At 49.0% G+C, this 17,375-nt stretch overlaps 8 protein-coding genes across 8 annotated transcripts; 5 read left to right on the top strand and 3 right to left on the bottom strand.

The window, feature by feature from the left end:
• Nucleotides 1-391: 391 nt before the first annotated feature.
• TrAFT101_005706 (uncharacterized protein) lies at nucleotides 392-3,114 on the bottom strand. The gene is made up of 3 exons (XM_024900192.2): nucleotides 2,664-3,114; nucleotides 1,841-2,569; nucleotides 392-1,773 (listed from the first exon to the last, which is right to left on the bottom strand). Exons 1-3 carry the CDS (start codon nucleotides 2,731-2,733, stop codon nucleotides 665-667), a joined length of 1,908 nt encoding a protein of 635 aa, XP_024760202.1. The 5' UTR covers nucleotides 2,734-3,114; the 3' UTR covers nucleotides 392-664.
• A 703-nt stretch (nucleotides 3,115-3,817) lies between these two features.
• Nucleotides 3,818-5,496, top strand: TrAFT101_005705 (uncharacterized protein; the record flags this gene model as incomplete). The annotated part of the gene is made up of 2 exons (XM_066127570.1): nucleotides 3,818-3,831; nucleotides 4,620-5,496. The coding sequence occupies 2 exons, from the start codon at nucleotides 3,818-3,820 to the stop codon at nucleotides 5,494-5,496; spliced, it is 891 nt and encodes a 296-aa protein (XP_065983681.1).
• A 97-nt stretch (nucleotides 5,497-5,593) lies between these two features.
• On the top strand, nucleotides 5,594-7,187 carry TrAFT101_005704 (uncharacterized protein; the record flags this gene model as incomplete). Its single annotated transcript, XM_066127569.1, has 3 exons — nucleotides 5,594-5,788; nucleotides 5,860-6,502; nucleotides 6,572-7,187. 3 exons carry the CDS (start codon nucleotides 5,594-5,596, stop codon nucleotides 7,120-7,122), a joined length of 1,389 nt encoding a protein of 462 aa, XP_065983680.1. The 3' UTR covers nucleotides 7,123-7,187.
• A 460-nt stretch (nucleotides 7,188-7,647) lies between these two features.
• TrAFT101_005703 (uncharacterized protein) lies at nucleotides 7,648-8,294 on the bottom strand. The gene is made up of 3 exons (XM_024905226.2): nucleotides 8,147-8,294; nucleotides 8,016-8,086; nucleotides 7,648-7,960 (listed from the first exon to the last, which is right to left on the bottom strand). The coding sequence occupies exons 1-3, from the start codon at nucleotides 8,186-8,188 to the stop codon at nucleotides 7,831-7,833; spliced, it is 243 nt and encodes an 80-aa protein (XP_024760200.1). The 5' UTR covers nucleotides 8,189-8,294; the 3' UTR covers nucleotides 7,648-7,830.
• A 913-nt stretch (nucleotides 8,295-9,207) lies between these two features.
• On the top strand, nucleotides 9,208-10,453 carry TrAFT101_005702 (uncharacterized protein; the record flags this gene model as incomplete). The annotated part of the gene is made up of 4 exons (XM_024908135.2): nucleotides 9,208-9,227; nucleotides 9,321-9,334; nucleotides 9,390-9,581; nucleotides 9,639-10,453. The coding sequence occupies 4 exons, from the start codon at nucleotides 9,208-9,210 to the stop codon at nucleotides 10,451-10,453; spliced, it is 1,041 nt and encodes a 346-aa protein (XP_024760199.1).
• Nucleotides 10,454-10,493: 40 nt separating this feature from the next.
• Nucleotides 10,494-10,796, top strand: TrAFT101_005701 (uncharacterized protein; the record flags this gene model as incomplete). The annotated part of the gene is made up of 1 exon (XM_066127568.1): nucleotides 10,494-10,796. One exon carries the CDS (start codon nucleotides 10,494-10,496, stop codon nucleotides 10,794-10,796), a length of 303 nt encoding a protein of 100 aa, XP_065983679.1.
• A 264-nt stretch (nucleotides 10,797-11,060) lies between these two features.
• On the top strand, nucleotides 11,061-13,272 carry SSB1 (Heat shock protein ssb1; the record flags this gene model as incomplete). Its single annotated transcript, XM_024900170.1, has 4 exons — nucleotides 11,061-11,103; nucleotides 11,284-11,461; nucleotides 11,549-11,717; nucleotides 11,815-13,272. 4 exons carry the CDS (start codon nucleotides 11,061-11,063, stop codon nucleotides 13,270-13,272), a joined length of 1,848 nt encoding a protein of 615 aa, XP_024760198.1.
• Nucleotides 13,273-15,284: 2,012 nt separating this feature from the next.
• Nucleotides 15,285-16,829, bottom strand: TrAFT101_005699 (uncharacterized protein; the record flags this gene model as incomplete). The annotated part of the gene is made up of 1 exon (XM_066127567.1): nucleotides 15,285-16,829. One exon carries the CDS (start codon nucleotides 16,827-16,829, stop codon nucleotides 15,285-15,287), a length of 1,545 nt encoding a protein of 514 aa, XP_065983678.1.
• Nucleotides 16,830-17,375: the final 546 nt, after the last annotated feature.

Here is a 17,375-nt window from a genome sequence, read left to right as displayed (position 1 = left end):
TCCAGTAATCTTGAAAACAGTAGCCTCAAGCCCTGAAAAGAAAGAAAAAATACTAGGCCTAGTAGGTAGCACATAATAAGGTGAGGCAAGGTAGCCTAGCCATGTAGGCCAGCGCTAGCCCAATAGTGTTTGCGGTGAAGTCGCAGAATCTCCATCTCAGTAGGCACATGCAGTCACCAACCAGTTCCCTCGTCTGTAATAGAAAGATTGTAGTGTGTTCCGTCTCATTGGCTCGCTGCTGGTTGGTAGTGTAGCCTGCGGCCTGCGGCCTGTGTGCAAGGCGCGGGCTAGCTATCCTATCAGCATCATGTTATCAAATATAAAGCGAATCACAGGATCAATAGTAAGCGAAGGCACATGTAGCGTCGCAGCAAATTTATGCTTCTGAGGGGTCTGAATTCTCATTAGGTGAGTAATATTCGTTAATTAACACTACTTGATGGCGGTCATCACAGGTCATTTGATTCTCTTTTTGTTCGACTGACAGCTATTGGTCGCCAGGTATGAATTTATGTAGCGCTATGCAATCTCTCCCTTCCTGTTGGACGGATAGCCAGGTGTCGTGATGGCTCCCTATTTTCTTCTCCCAAAAAAGAAAAAAAAAAAATGTCCACCATTTGTAAACTTGGTGGGAAATCGTAATATGCTATTCAACCCCATGTCCTCATTCGCGAGGGCCTCCGCTTCCAAATGTATTCATGTATCTAACCTCATCCGCCTGCAGATCCAAAGCCTCACGCATCTGATCTGCATAGCGTCTCCTCTCTTCTTCCTCAGCCAGGGCGTCAAGGTCCTGCTCGTCTTCAAAATCCTTGGAATGATAGAGTGGCGTTGGCGTAAAGCTGACCATCCCTAATCTTTCTCCTGTCCAGAATAGAACATTGTCGTCATTGGGCCGATCTGGGGCTTCTCTTGATTTTGTCGAGACGATTTTACGTGCGAGTTCGCCGGCTGCACTCATCGAAGCGAATAGCGATGGAGCATCGTCTCCTTCGCAGTGGCCAATCCTTAGCTGGCGGCACTCTGTTAAGCCGTCTCTTTCAAACCACTTGATGAAGCCAGCTCCATCCGAAAATACAATCTTGCTCCCGTGATTGGCAACTGATAGAATTGAAGCGGACGCAGCAGTTTGCCTATTCTTCATGGTAGAATTCTGCATCATCTCGCGACCAAATGGGCCGGCAACCGCCTGGCTGAGACCAAAGATTTCAAGAGAGCCCTTAGATTTGTATGTTCCTCCTGCCACCAGCGTCCAACCTTCGCTCCCTTCTTTCGATTTGGCTACCTGTTCTGCGCTGAGCTCACCGTGCCGCCTGATTTCGCTATCTAAACAGGAGAATGGATGAGGAGTCGCCGCCATACTGTTGATCATAGCTCCCGAGTAGATTGAGTCCATAATAACAGGGAACCTGCGGCGATCGTAATGCAATATATTGGAGAATCTACCGGCCACGTAGATATCGTGTGATACTAAATCTCGCGATCCATGCAGTGGGAGGTGTACAATGCTGACGGGAGTAGGTTGAGAGAGCGGCGCGTAGGGGAGCAATGGTGTCGGGTCGAATATTGACTTGAATATATCGTTCTGATCCACGCGTTCTACCGTTACCTGGGCTGCCCGAGCTCTTGCGCGAGGATCGAATAGATGGATACCAAGAGATGTTCCAACTGTAAGAGGAACATCATTTTGGATCTTTGAGAGTGCGGTTATGGACCATTCAAATGATTCGTGGCTCACGACTTCTAGGCGTTCGAGGTCGATTTCGATCAAATCTGCAGCCAGATGTCAGTACCCGTCATCTCAATGTGCCAATTCCGGCATGGCGTCTCATCGACTCACGGCTTTGTACGGCAAAATATGCACGATGCCTGTGGTTGTCTACGCTAACGCACTCTGTAACCCCTGTGTCAACTCTCTTAGAACGTCTGGTATTTTGGCTTCCCGGCCCATCGATGAAAAGTATATCGGATTTGCTTGTTGCAAGAATTGAGCCTGGCTTATTCCGTGTCCCTTTGACGTCCCACAAACATATTGAGCCGTCGTCGAGCGGTGATACGGCCAGCATGGTGCCGAGACCGTCGTTTCCGTCGTATGGGTAGTACAGCTCCATCCCTCTGGCCTCGATAATGGCCTCGATTCCCCGATCGCGTATCCGAGGGGTTTGCAGCCAGTTGACACATGTAGGACCATTGCGTTGAATATACTCGCTGTACCAGCACACTCGTTCGCCGGGAAACGTTGGGTCCCAGTTGGCCATGTCTTGAAGTTCTTGCCTTCGGCGGCTCCGCTGTCGCCTCTGTGTCGATTCGGGGCTGTTTTCATCTCCATTCGCAGTCTCTTTATCACCGGCGCCTGTGTCGCCGCTGGCTTCTGGATTTAGCAGCACCGCTCCATCTCGAGGCTTGTCGTCGGGTTCGCTAGGAGAGATAAGTCGACGGCGGCTCTTCAGTCGTTGGTACCATGATGATTCCTCGAAGCAGCGGCGCTTCCACAGCTCATCGTCGAGGCAGAGCTTCTGAAGCTTCCGCGATACAAGCTGCAGTCTGGTGATGTGGAAAGGATCGAGATCTGATGGCAACAAAGACAGAAACAGTGAGCACTGGCCTCGTTTTCCCAATCTACGGAGACGACGAGATAGTGGAGGGGCAGGTGGAGCTCTTACAGCTAATGATCTGGAGCACGATCTCATCTGGAAGCACGTCCCAACGCGACGATCGACCGGGCAAAGCCATAACGAATGCCTCTGTGGCCAGCCTCAATGCCGCCTGCTAATGGCAAAGGGGAGACAGATCGCTGGGCTGGCCGAGGAGGTCTATTTGGCTTCGCCGATGGAGCCGTATTGAAAAGAGCAGCCGACGGTTGGACTCAAAGACAGAGTCGGGCTCGAAGATCTCGAGCGTGATTTAACAGGGGCCTGCCCGTGCTGTTGCTGCTAGTGTGTAAGAGAGTGACAAACTTCCAGTCTTCTAGTATCGCGTAAGACCAATCGCAAGGATTCGGTTCCCTTTTAGTGCCATAATACCTCGGATGCCGATTTAGCAGAGTGGGTGATTGGCAGAGCCAAAGGACCCTGGCGGGCTGATTGGCTTGTGGGACGGATAAGGTAAAAAGGCTTCAAGGGCTCCATGATTTAGTCGGAGGTGGTGGTCGTACTAACAGCACTAGCATCAACACCATATCCACCAACCCAGCAGGTCGTAGCACATCAACAAGAACTACAAGTATGTACAGTATATGGCCGGCAGCTATTCAAAGCAAGCTTTCGATTATGCATACATACTTCCCAATCAAGTGTGATAACGACTGAATTGTCTCGTATCTTTCTTGACGTATAAACTCATGCCCGACGAACTCCTTGCATGTCGCATTCCACTATAAGGGACGTTTCTCCACAACGCAGCAATTGCGCCAAAGGTATTCTTTTGGCAGTCGAAGAGCATCTCTACAATAGATCAAGCATGAGCATAGCCTAGATAAACAAAGTCAGTTAGTGTCAGCACCAGCTGTCCAAAAGCTACGTCAAAAATAGCAACGAAACTACTACTACTAGGTGATAGCGGCCCATCTACCCCACACCGAAATAGTAATGATGCTATCATCTACACGAAATTATCGTTCCACCCTAGTATGGCTATTTTTTAATATGTTGATGCATAAGATCTAGAAGTTCTAAAGATATACACAGCCGTATCTCAATTAGGTGTCCCATACCGTACTAAGAGCAAAGAACTATAACCTCCGTAATGCAATTACGTGCCCAATGGTACTCTGCTGCAATGCAGATACTTGGGTGGATCAGTAGATGTTACTGTTGAGATGAGGCAAATCGCGTAGGGCGTAGGAAAATCATACAGTTGGGCGCAAAAGATTTGTCAAATTAGACGCGCCTGCTGTAAATAAACAAATACTTGCAGATAAACAGATTTGTTAGGGCTTTCGCTTGAATTTTGACCGTGCCCACAATCACTCGCTCCCCTCTGCCAGCTGGCCAGCTCACAGCTGTTGCTTTCCCCCCTCAAAATTATTCCCCAGGAACTCCCCCCCCCCCCCCCTTCTCCCTCTCTCTCCCTCTCTCTCTCTCAACATAACGAGCGGGTTTCTTTCTTTTCTCCACCTCATCAACCACACTGCTTCCGCTGATAATTAACATCACAAACCGCGTTCACGTGTTATCCAAACTTTTTCTTTTCGTTAGTCTTGGGCTTGGGCCTGAGCTCTAGAATTTCTTCATCCTATTTCCATCATATCATCATCATAGTCATCACTACAGCCATCATCACAACTCAAGCAAGATTGCTGGCTTCATCAGGCATCCCACGATTCAGAAGCTATCAGATCTCCCCCGAGACTTTCATCTCCTATCTTTGAATAGTTCTCAAAAGGCGAGTCGTTCAGCGCCAGCCATCTCTCTCTTTCAGGCATCAAACCTTGCCTCGCCTTTCAGCTCTACAAAGGCTATCATCAAGAAAAAAGAGTTCAAGCAATCAATAAATACTCTGGAAGCTTCCAAGTTATGCAATAGCCAACATGCCTATCAACTTCGCCGAGGTATGCCCTCTTCTTATCAATCCATTTCTATTTTCTACGATACTAACAGACAAAAGTCTTCTATTCCAAGATATGGATGGAGCAAACCAACTATTGTCCATATTCCTACTAGCTACCAACAGGATGTAGCCAGAGCTCATTCAAGCGATGATCCATTCGCTGCATCTGATATGCATGACATTCCGCTTCATGAAGACTCTCCTTATGATGATTTTTTGAAGCAAGATGGCAATCAAGCTCCTATTTCGGAGCAAACACCCTCGCAGCCATCCCCATCGCCATGGGGCATGGGACGCAGTCTTACCAAGTCCAAACCGTCTTCCCAGGTAGATCGCGATGAAGCACGATCTGAATGGGAGACCGTTGCTGGTGATGATGAGCGTCACTATCAAGTAACCGGCCCCCCAAAGGCCAAGGTCACGCTGAAGAGTCTGGGACTCGTCCCTGACACTGACGATGAAGATGGTGGCGACGACGTTAAAGGAAAAGGAATCAAGCCGCCTTTCAAGAGGCCCGGTACTCCATTTGACGCGTTTGGCTTCTCTAACCGTTCGGGAGAGCATGAAGCAAATCCCATCAGAGTGGACCAAGACGCGAACTATGGCTCAGCCTTTGTTCACCATGGACACACTGAGTTCATCAGACAGCCCGTCTATGGAGTAGGAGTCCATGAAACAGGCCCATCTCGGCCAACAGGACGTCGAGGCTTCCCAGTTAATTCCAAGACTTCGAGCAGCGAGAGTACAGATCATTTCAAGTACGATGGGGAGGCCTACTCTACCTTTCTGCATCCATCCAGTACACGAGAAACAAAAGACTCCACGTCTCGCCCTACAACTACGAACAAGGAAAGAGGCTTGAGCATGCGAGCCAAATTTGAATCAAAAGAGTCTACTATGCCCAGCAAGACTGCCTTTTACAATCCGACCGCGGTTCTATCGACCTAGAAGGTTGATGATGAGGTCCGAATTCCGGTAACTAGAGGCCGAAGAGCTCAACATCAGCTTGGCAGCGAGCGCAGCCCAGAGACTACCAAAGCAGAAAATGGTGAATGCCGGCCACGAGCTCACACCGATGAAGGTACAGATGCCGATTGGCAAACTGTCACCACTGGACCTGTTGGCGGAGCTGCAGACCAATCCGAGCTCAATCTCATCAAAGGCACGGGCAGCAGCCTTGCGGATGTTTCTGATTTTATTGAAGAGCATCCCTACCCAGCCAAGAGCTACAACGCCGTTGGTAAGATTTCACACCGACGCAATCGATCTATCCATCATCTCAAAGGCTACTACGCCGAAACTTTTGCTCAGGCCAAACCTCGTGTTGGTAATCAGTATGGAGCCCCGGCCGTTTATCAACGTCAGCAGAGAACCGTACGCGAGGCTTTTCAGCCTGCTACTCGCGCTGCGGCTCCTTTTCGGCGGCCCTCAAATCCTTTTTTGACTCCTCCCAATTGGAAGACCTCGGGTCGTATTACGGAGTTAGAAGACGGCCCTGATGATTATCAGCCTGCAAGCTCGAGCAAAAATGTTCAAGCGCAGGCAGACACTACTCTAGCCCTGACACGAACCGATTCCGCCGAGACTGTCTGGCCCCAAGTCATTCGTCATAATGAGACAGTAAATGAGTTTGACCAGGCATTTTGCGAAACTCGAATTAAGGATACGACACTGCCTAGCGACGATTCTACCAACGCATTCTCTCGTTTGCCATTCGAACTGATCGACTTGAAAGAGGCTGCTAAAACTTATGGCTCTCAAAGATACCGCAACGCAGATGAAGCTGACTCTTTTGCTCAGAGAGCCAGACTTGGACCTCTCTGGTCGGGCTATTCCAACGAGGCCGGCCCGTCTTCTTCTGGCGGCTACCGCTTTGGCGGCTCCAACAATCCTCCCGTGACACGTCCCTCTACGGCAGTGTTTCGAGATCAAATAACCAATACCCGTCCAACTGGTAAGTTAATCACTATTCACGAATGATTGATACGTTTTGATGGTTCTCTCGCTAATCCTACGGCTGCAGTTGAGTTTGATTTCGTCGATAATACACCGAGTCCATCTTCGGCTATTCTGGGCTCTTTGAGATCCAAGCTGTCTCTCCGTCCGAAATCTCAGAAACCTCAGCCAGCTCGTTTTGGCCACTTCAAAGCTGCAGCCGCCTTGGGAGCTAAATGTCTCCGAATCAAAGCTCCGCCATCCAAGTCTCAGAACAGCAATCAGATATGGGCCTTGTCCAGAAACGAGACTGGAGGCGTCTTGACTCCCTCCGAGGCCGAGCTGATCGAATCCGCTCGCGGAGAAATCATGGATCGTCGCCGTTCTCCTGAAGAAATGGAACACAAGCGTAAAGTCTTGTTCATTGTAATCGTTCTCTCCTCTATCGTTTTTCCCTTGATAGGATTCCTTGCTCTCCTCGGCAAATTTGACTCGACCGTTTGCTGGTACGCACTTGGCGAGATGAAAGGCTTTACCAAAGAGCAGCGAGGCATGCTCATGCAGCAGCTTCTTGTCGAGACGTTCATCTACACGGTCTTGATCATCTTCCTGTCCCTTCATTTTTCAGGCCACCTCTGAGTGCAATTTCAATTGACGACTCTACATCTCTCCTATTTTTTTTTCTTTCTTTTTTTCTTTTCTTCTCTCAGGGTTTATTCCTTCTATTTCTTACTACTTTCTTCTTCTTCTTCTTCTTCTTCTTCTTCTTCTTCTTCTTCTTCTTCTTCTTCTTCTTCTTCTTCTTCTTCTTCTTCTTCTTCTTCTTCTTCTTCTTCTTCTTCTTCTTCTTCTTCTTCTTCTTCTTCTTCTTCTTCTTCTTCTTCTTCTTCTTCTTCTTCTTCTTCTTCTTCTTCTTCTTCTTCTTCTTTTTTCTTCTTCTTTTTTCTTTTTCTTTTTTCTTTTCGAGGAATTACTTAACTGTTGCTTGTTTGCTTTCTCGGTCGCTCGTTTTTCTAGGCTAAGAGGAATTTTTTGCTTTTTATATAACACTGCAGCATGGAAGGATTTAGGAGATTTAACATACGAGGCCTGCTCAGGATTCAGATGGTACTTGATCAGATGAGATGAAATTTATAAGAAGAAACGGTTTACATATTGGTCACTGTTTGTATGTAGAGAAGTCAATTGATTCATTTGCACTATGGTGGTGGCAGTCCCATTATATAGCGAAAGCCCTACAATTTTACACCAGGCCTGGCAATACCCATCATTCTCTCGTCCAAATATCCAGCCCAAGATTTTTTTCTCTAAATTTTCCTTCAAACGATGTTTTAACAGCCTAGCTTTCTATTTGCTACTGTTGCTGCCTCCGGATTGTGTAGTCGAGTTTCCGCTGGGAGAAGTGTAAGTGGAGCTCCCAGCGCCATTGTTGTAGTATGTGCTACCGTTCGAGTTGGAGTAGTAGTAGGAGCCGTCCCTGCAGCCTTCTTGTTAGATTTCTGGCCTGAATTCAAGGATATGCGTATCTTTACTGGTTAGAGTAGTGGTAGGAGTTGGAATTGGAAGCACTGCTTCCGTAATCCCGAGCGCAGTAGTGGTTACCCTACGAGGCGTTAGTATGAGATCCATCTCTGATCCAGGCAGGGGGTCGGGAATGGCAGACCTGGCTATTGGTTCCAGAGCTTTTGTACGTGTAGTCAGGCATGGCTATGGATGGTATCCTTGTAGGCAAATCTTAATGTTTCCCAAGTCGAGCAAATAGATCTCGGAAATTGAGGAGATTCAGATGGAGGGGTAGAGAAGCACTGGGGAGGGGGTTTGGGAACACACTCAAAGTCTAATTCACCAGCTCCACTGGCAATACTACGTACGATACTGTGGTACATGTACTTTGAACAAAATTGTTGGCTCTTGCATCGACGTCTCACGTTTCCAATTGTAAGGGCTACTACAGAGTAGGTATAGTAGTGCTTCGGGACCAATTGGTTGTTGGCTGCACTACATGCATGTAGGCGGGGCTGAACGATGCGAAGGACATCCAATTCGAGGCAGTAGATATTCCGAGGCTTGCGGAATTGAGTTTGGCAATAAAATCTCCTTGGTTGCAAGCCATGATGTTCTTTTGGGTATAGCCGCGCTATCTTCAAGGTTATTTGAATGATCACTGCCCGCATGTAGTAATTTTGCGGCGCTTCTACGAGTTGCCATGCAGGGGCTAACAACGTGGGGATACTATTACCATAAAGATTTAGAGATCGCTGCAACCATCAGCTGAGAAAGTCAGTGGTCGCCGTTTAAAAAGGAGGCATGTCCACTTCTCAATAGCCTAGCACCTATAGCTGGATGCTTTTCGATGTTTGATATCATCTGTCACATTGTGTTGGCTACATATCTTTACCAATCTGCATTGCGAAGAGTAGATGGAATACGATAGAAGCGGCGCCAGGGCTAGAGATGATATCACCATGTGAGATGTCTGCGCAGTTAGCTCCTGAATGCCACCCTCCTTGTTTGAGAAAAATTACGCGCAGCTCAGTTGAACCGAAGTTGGCAGGAGTTTTACGCGGGATGCGTGCATATATCACATGGAAACTATATAAGCCTTTGCTGAGCCTTCGCTGCCCAGACTGTATAGAGTGCCGGTGTTCTCAGTCTAGATTTTCTCGGGTCTTCCGAGATATACGCTTCTCATTGACGCATTAAAGCTTCGTACTGTTGCCCATCATGGCCGTCAAAGTGTTTCTGTATGTTTCCCCCACATGCTGGATGAAGCGCCCCGCCTATCTGTCACTTATTAGAGCCTGGATCAGCTAACGCAGAGATACTACTACTAATAGGACTGGCGTTACTGGTAATTGGCAACTGACAATCTCAGCATCTATGATTTCGAGACTAATATTAGCCAGGATATGTTGGAGGCACGGTCTTTGATTACGTCTACAACGCTCACAAGGACTACGAATATACCGTTCTTGTTCGCGACGAAGCACGTGCCCAGCTAGTAAAGGCGAAATACCCAACCGCCAAATTTGCCTATGGCGCTCTCGAAGACACCGATGTCATTGAGAAGGCCGCCGCCGAGGCAGATATCGTTATCCGTATGTTACAAGAGACAAACAACACGATTGCGAATTTCAGCTTATAAAACGATCCAGACACCGCAGACTCATCTGACCACGCCACTAGTGCTCGTGCGATTGCCAAGGGCCTGAAGGAGGGCCACACCGCAGAAAAGCCTGGGTACTGGTTACACCTGTCTGGCACGGCCATTCTGACCTGGTACGACCATGTCAACAACAGGGCAGGGGAGGGCCCTCATCCCGAGCATATTTACAACGACCTCGACGGCGTCGATCGCATGTTGAATTTTCCCGATGATGGAATTCACAGAGATGTTGATAAGATTATCCAAAATGCCGCTTCTGATGCAGTCAAGCCCACAATCATCTGTCCGCCTCTCATCTACGGCAAAGGGTCTGGCGTTGGCAATCAGACAAGCGTCCAGCTACCATATCTCATAGAGGCGGGCCTTTCCGACGGATACGTGCCCGTGGTCAAGCCTGGGAAGACCGAGTGGGACCACGTCGACGTTCATAGCCTAGGGGACCTGTATATCAAGCTTGTCGATGCGACTCAAGACCCCTCGAAGAACAGTAACCCGGAGATTTTCGGCATCAGAGGCTTTTTCTTTGCCGCCAGTGGCACCCATTCCTTTTTGCAGCTTGCAGAAAAGGTTGTGGAAGAAATCAAGAAGCAAGGCTACAGCAACAAGGTTACAGTTAAGCAATACAGCCTTGCTGAGCTGAGAGAGCTGAAGGGAGATAACCTGATAATACACACATATGCGTACAGCTCGAGGGGAGAGGCGCAGAGGGCCAAGAAGTATCTTGGCTGGGAGCCCAAGGGCATGTCTATAGCTGAGGGCGTCGCAGAGACGGTGGGTATCCTGGCAAGGGCCAAAGGGCTGTAAAAGCGACCATCGTCTGGCTGTCCGGGGGAAGAGGGCAGCAATGGGAGTCTGGAAGAAAGATCTATCGCGCATAGCTTTACCACCACACTGTGCTTCAGTAGTCACATTATCTAATAGGAAACGGGAAAATCTACTAGTATTCTATTTACATCGTGCACTCCGCAACTTCATATATCGGACATCAACACTTCGCCCCAGCAACGCCTCAATGGCAAAAAAAGGCGCCCACGAAAAATTTCCATCTGCATCGCCACTGATTGGCTCAAAAGCTCAAGCGGCGAAAGAAAATTTTAACAAACGGCTTGTCCTAGATGGGCCTAGTGGAATGAGGGACCTATGGTAGAACTTATCGCTTGCCCCACATTGGATGCACATTTGCTTGCCGACTGAGGGGAGAAAAGAAAAAAAAAAAAAAAAAAAAAAGTTCGCAGGAAACGGTAGAGCGGCAGAAATTTGTGGTGTGGGAAGTATTTCTTGCTACCAACCCCACGTTGCTCTTATTTTTTCTTTCCCTTCTCTCCATACCCATCTCATCCTTCATCTTTTCCTTCACACAAGTTTGAAGGACCTTTTTTTCTTCTTTTCTTCTTCAAATTCCTTAAAAAAAATGGCGGAAGAACAGTACGACGGTGCCATCGGCATCGATCTGGGTACGTTGCGCACAAACCTTTTTCAATCTCCTCGTCGAGATGCCCCTCTTTGAGCGAGCAAATCCAGAGCGAGAGGACGCAGAAGCAAACTTTTCCTGCTTTCTCTCCTCTCAATTCCAGTCGCCAATCATCGAGATTGTGTCTTGAATCTGCATAACTAACCTCGAATCCGCTCTGCAGGTACCACCTACTCTTGCGTTGCCATCTACGAGGGTACCAATGTCGAGATCATTGCCAACGAGCAGGGTTCTTTCACCACCCCCTCCTTCGTCTCTTTCACCGACAAGGAGCGTCTCATTGGTGAGGCTGCCAAGAACAATGCTGCCATGAACCCCCGAAACACCGTCTTCGATGCCAAGTGAGTACCATTTTCCTCGCAATTTGTGTATTTTGCCATTGCCGCTACACAAGAAATCGCTTAGCTAACAAAATTTTTCCATTCAAGGCGTCTGATCGGTCGCCGCTTCGATGACCCCACCGTCAAGAAGGATATTGAATCATGGCCTTTCGCCGTCATTGAGGGTGGAAAGGGCGAGCCCCTCGTCCAGGTTGAGTACCTTGGCGAGACCAAGACCTTCACTCCTCCTCAGATCTCCGCCATGGTCCTCGGAAAGGTAAGCTTGCTCGCTCCTCTTTTGCCTAGTGTGGTGTCACCGAGGCAAAAATGGTCAAAATTTGCATGAAAACTTTTCTAACAGAAAACCACTACAGATGAAGGACATTGCTGAGGTCAAGCTCGGCAAGAAGGTCAAGAAGGCTGTCGTCACCGTCCCTGCCTACTTCAACGACGCTCAGCGTCAGGCTACCAAGGACGCTGGTCAGATTGCTGACCTCGACGTTCTCCGTATCATCAACGAGCCTACTGCTGCCGCCATTGCCTACGGTCTGGGCTCCGGCAAGACTGAGAAGGAGCGTAACGTCCTGATCTACGATCTTGGTGGTGGTACTTTCGATGTTTCCCTGCTTAGCATCCAGGGCGGTGTCTTCACTGTCAAGGCTACCGCTGGTGACACCCACTTGGGTGGCCAGGACTTCGACACCAACCTGTTGGACCACTGCAAGAAGGAGTTCATCCGCAAGTCCAAGAAGGACCCCAGCAACGACCCCCGTGCTCTCCGAAGACTCCGCACTGCTTGTGAGCGTGCCAAGCGTACCCTCTCCAGCGGTGCCCAGGCCACCATTGAGATTGACTCTCTCTTCGAGGGTGAGGACTTCACCATGACCATCACCCGTGCTCGTTTCGAGGAGCTCAACGCCAAGGCCTTCTCTGGCACCCTCGAGCCTGTTGCTCAGGTCCTCAAGGATGCCGGCATGGAGAAGAGCGCCGTCGAGGAGATTGTCCTCGTCGGTGGTTCTACCCGTATCCCCAAGATCCAGAAGCTTCTGTCTGAGTTCTTCGACGGCAAGAAGCTCGAGAAGAGCATCAACCCCGATGAGGCCGTCGCCTACGGTGCTGCCGTCCAGGCCGGTATCCTCTCCGGAAAGGCTACTTCCGCTGACACCGCCGACCTTCTCCTGCTCGACGTTGTCCCCCTGTCCCTCGGTGTCGCCATGGAGGGCAACATCTTCGCTCCTGTCATCAGCCGTGGCCAGACTGTCCCCACCCTCAAGAAGCGAACTTTCACCACTGTTGCCGATAACCAGCAGACCGTTCAGTTCCCCGTCTACCAGGGTGAGCGTGTCAACTGCGAGGACAACACATCCCTGGGTGAGTTCACCCTTGCTCCTATCCCTCCCATGAGGGCTGGTGAGGCTGTTCTCGAGGTTGTCTTCGAGGTCGACGTCAACGGTATTCTTAAGGTCACTGCCAGCGAGAAGACCTCTGGCCGCAGTGCCAACATCACCATCTCCAACTCTGTTGGCAAGCTTTCTACCAGCGAGATTGAGAAGATGATCAGCGATGCTGAGGCCTTCAAGAGCAACGACGAGGCTTTCAGCAAGCGATTTGAGGCCAAGCAGCAGCTTGAGTCTTACATCGGCCGTGTTGAGGAGATTGTCTCTGACCCCACTCTTTCCCTCAAGCTTAAGCGTGGCCAGAAGGACAAGATCGAGCAGACCATCAGCGAGGCTATGGCTGCTCTCGAGCTCGGCGAGTCCTCTGCTGAGGACCTGAAGAAGCAGGAGCTCGCCCTCAAGCGCCTTGTCACCAAGGCTATGTCCTCCCGATAAATGTCTTGATATTGGACAATAACAATGGGGATTAAAAAACAAGCAGGCTGAGGCTGGGTTCCGGGAGTTGGGTGTGGAAAACAAAAAATCTGGGTGACTGGTAGCGTCAAAAAGGAAGAAACGCTGGCTAGTCCTAGGCGCTTGGGAAGAGCGCTCTCTAGGAGAAAAATCAAACCTCCTATTTTCCTTGTTTCATACATTTTATTTTCTTCAACCTGTGTCCATTCAATTGAGAAGATACCGAGGCATCAGAAGAGTTTGTTTTTTGCATTTTTCACTCTCCTCGACTTCTTGCATGGGTGCAATAATGATGTGCCAAAAAATAGCTGAGGTTTTCATGAAAAGATGATGACGATGCTGCTGCATGGCGGAATGAAGCTGCATACAGAAAGGCATGAACGATAAGTGGACTAAGCATAGACTCGGTAGAATGGAAAATACGGATTGAAACCGTTTTTAAGTTAATTAATTGTGCGTGAACACAGTGAGCTGTGATGTTATAATCAGCTGTAAATTGGTGAATATTTCCATTAGTACCGTTGACACTCTAGCTGGGTGAGTAGAGAGAGCTCGGGGAGTATAGTTTCAAAGTAAATACCTATCCCATTGTTAAAGTCTCTAAGCATCCTAAGAGGAAAGAGGAACCATTAAAATCCGGGGTAATGAACGGAGCCGTCTAAATAACAATGGGTACAAAGCTCTGCTGTATTGCAAGGATTAGAATTCTCATTTGATTCTGCTGATATGAAGTATGTTGGATGATTTTGTAACTTCGCCTACCCAAGGAGTCCTCTCTTCAGTAAAGATTCAGAGTTATATGTATCTCTGTACTGTTATAGTATTCGCTCTATCTATTCCAGCATTTTGGTACGTCTCAGTGAAATTCTCTTTCATCTAGTCTTGTCCAATTAGAAACGAGTCTCTTTGTCTGAGCCGAGAATACCTTTCTTTCCACTTATCAACGTCTTCCAATCAACATTTCAAGTCACATACTTTTTAGGGTGTATCCAATTACAAAACAAAAATAGTTAGCGAGGCTGCCATCTTTAGTCTGATTCACCAATTATTCTTAATTGTTGTCAGGATACAAGCACCCTTAATATACGAATATTTAGTGAGGAGAAAACAACAGTTATAAGTTAACTTTATAGAAGAAAAAGCTACTGACATCATTTCGTTTAAAGAGCAGAGATTATAATAATGGCATAACAGTGCTCGAATAGATCTTGTTCCTGAAACACTGGTTGGCAAAAGACTGGGCAACCTGACTGGCGAGGAGACACTGTCTGAGACTATGATATCAGCAACCAACCATTGGCTAAGAAGAACAAATGATATGGCCAGTCACTTGTAGAAGAAAACAAGATAGCAGACAGACAGAAGTATAGCCAAATGATGGCCACTTGGGTTAACAGTTTAGTTTTATTTCATCTAGCAACTCAACATTCCCCCCAGTAAACCACTCACTCATGTGTGTTATGGAACGCCATCCACCATAGAAGCGGCAGCCCAAGCAAAACAAAATGACAAAAAAAAAAAAAAACATGAGAAAAACAAATAACTATGCCCAGCCCACCAGAGTCGTAGGAATTATCATCCAATCATCGCGTTTGCTCCAAAGCGCTCTTCCCTTTTTTTCTTACTTCAATCGAATTCTTACCTATGCAGCCAAGGGGTCTTGCCGAGTCTCGTGAGAGAGAGCAGCAAGCATACCTTCTGGTATCCTCCTTTAATTTGAAGCCAGCCCAGATACACCGTACCTCTTTTATATATTCATCGTGTTAGTCATCGCGAGAGAGCCTAGACTATGCTAAGATCTCTGCTGATGGGGTGATGCTAAGCAATTAGACATATATATCCATCTCCATACATGAACAACTTTAGCATATCCCTTATACTTTATTCCTCTTCCGCGCCTTAAAATACATGAAATATGATGAAAATAAGCTTGATATTTCTGGCTTAAAGCGTCATTCCAGCCCGTTGTTAGGCCATCTTACAAGCTCTTTTCATCAGCTTGCCTCTGCTGCTTCGCCAGATGCGTCTGTATTGGTAGGTTTCGCGCTCGGCTCTTCTTGCGCAGTTGTTGGGGATTCTTCCGATTTATTTCCTGCGTCTTGACTTGCTCTTCTTTGCGTTTCAGACTCCTGGAGTTGAGTTAATGTAGGAGTGCTGATTTGGCTTCCTCCTCTCTGCCCGTGGTAGTGAACAACTTGAGGAGGGGCTTGGCCGGCTTGAATACCAAGCTGTTCCGTGGGATATGGGTTAAGGTCTTTGCTCGAAGTTGAAAAGGTGGAGACAACTGGTTGGTGATATCCGTTGGTTGAAGTGCTGTGCGTGGGAGTGTGGCCATAGTGGCTGTTATGCTCTGTCTGGGTAGGGGTGCCCGCATCATTGGGAGATCCAGATGTATCAACAAGAGCTCCAGTCAGGCTATTCATCCCTCCTTCGATATCTCGGAGCAATCGAACATATTCTTCTGGAACCAAGCCGCTCTCCTGAGTTTTTGGATCCTCTGCTACTAACCAGCCCTGTCCATGGCGATATGACACCCAAATGATCTGGCCTTCTACTAGTGGTAGCTCGTTCTCGTTCTCTCGTTCAAAGTCGAAAAGAGCCACGGCCTTACCGTGAAACTCTTCGTCGGGAGAGGTGATGGTGAATTGATAATCACGCGAATAGCGGGATTGGTCCCCTCCTGGGCCACCCGGCGATGACGAGCAGCTAGAATCTGATTGGTATCCGTCCATGTCGTTTTCGTGCCGTTGCGAATATTGATATGGGTGGCCATGATGTGCTTGATCTGGGGGGTATGTGACAAGCTCACCGCCAGGCCCATTCGCTTCGCCTCCATGGCTCACATAGTATCGCTCACTTCCGTCTCCGCCAACTCCCAAGTAGTAGCTCTGGCTATCGTCATAGCTAGAGCTAATAATGGCAGATTGGCCCCTGTCAGGGTCGCGACCAGTGCGCCCCCTGCCAGTATGGAGAGCTGCTGAGGTTGATTTGTGCTTCCGGTGTCTTGTAGAAACCACCGGGCTTTGTAAATCTTCATCTTCGCTATAGGGAGGGCCATCTCCAAACTGAATTGGCGGTAAATCGTGGGGTCGGTTGAACCCATCCGGCGTCCATGAATCCCACGGCATCTTTTGGTCCCACGAGACAGACGGCTCGGAAAGCCGCCTGGTTTCGCTCATTGGCGTCGTGAGCCCAGACGGCGGGCCTGAAGGCTCGGGTGGCGGTCCGTAGTGCATAGGATGCATGATGGGATATGCGAAGTCGCGCACCTGCGTGTAGGCCAGACTCGAGGGGAACATGGGGAACACGTGAGACTGAGGTCGCGATCGGGTGGGCAGCGATCCGGTGACAGAGTATTGCGACAATCTGTTCTTGGACGCATATGACAGTGGTCGGGATAATGTACTGTGGCGATTCGACGTCGAAGCGTTCAGAGGGGCCGGGTCAGAGTCGATTGGGTCTGGCATCATCGAAGCTAGGTCCGCCGGGGACGCTGCTGCTGTGGGTGAATTCATCGACATTGTTGCGGTTGCGGTCATCCCTCCAAGGTGCTTCAGGACGATGCCGCCAGAGAGAATCCAGCGCTGCTGCCTCTAGCACCACGCCTCGGCCCGTGGTAAACCAACTTCAGCAGCCGCGGGCAGGCGAGCAGGCCTTTATCCAGATTCTTCCAGCGTACGTCGGCGAAAGATGGTTGCCTCTGGGACAGCGTCTGTGTCTCTAGCCTGTAGCGGCGCGAGTTTCGGTGTCGGCGAAAGCAAGTACAGAGATCGGCTCTGCGGAGGTGGGAGGCTCAGAAAACCCTAATCTGAGACAAGCGGTCGCTGGTGTGTCAGAGCAGGGTTGTTTGCAGAAGAGGCTTGAGGGAGGCTAGGGCGGTGATCTGGAGGGATGCTGGCTCTGATGACAGCAGAACTGCGAGTATTGACGGTGGCCCCCCTGCGCTGCTGCAGAGGCGCTGCGGGTGACGTTGGAGGTCTTGACGCAGATTTCAAGATGCGAGGGACTGGGTAAGTGCGGGAGATCACAAGGCTGCCTCGCGAGCACAAGTTTAGCTTGGAGTCGATCGAAACTGAGAGATGTAC

This window comes from Trichoderma asperellum, chromosome 3, assembly GCF_020647865.1.
Source record: "Trichoderma asperellum chromosome 3, complete sequence".
NCBI classification, from domain to species: Eukaryota; Fungi; Ascomycota; class Sordariomycetes; order Hypocreales; family Hypocreaceae; genus Trichoderma; species Trichoderma asperellum.
Note: the sequence above shows the minus strand (reverse complement) of the source record. Positions and strands in the feature narration are given on the sequence as shown.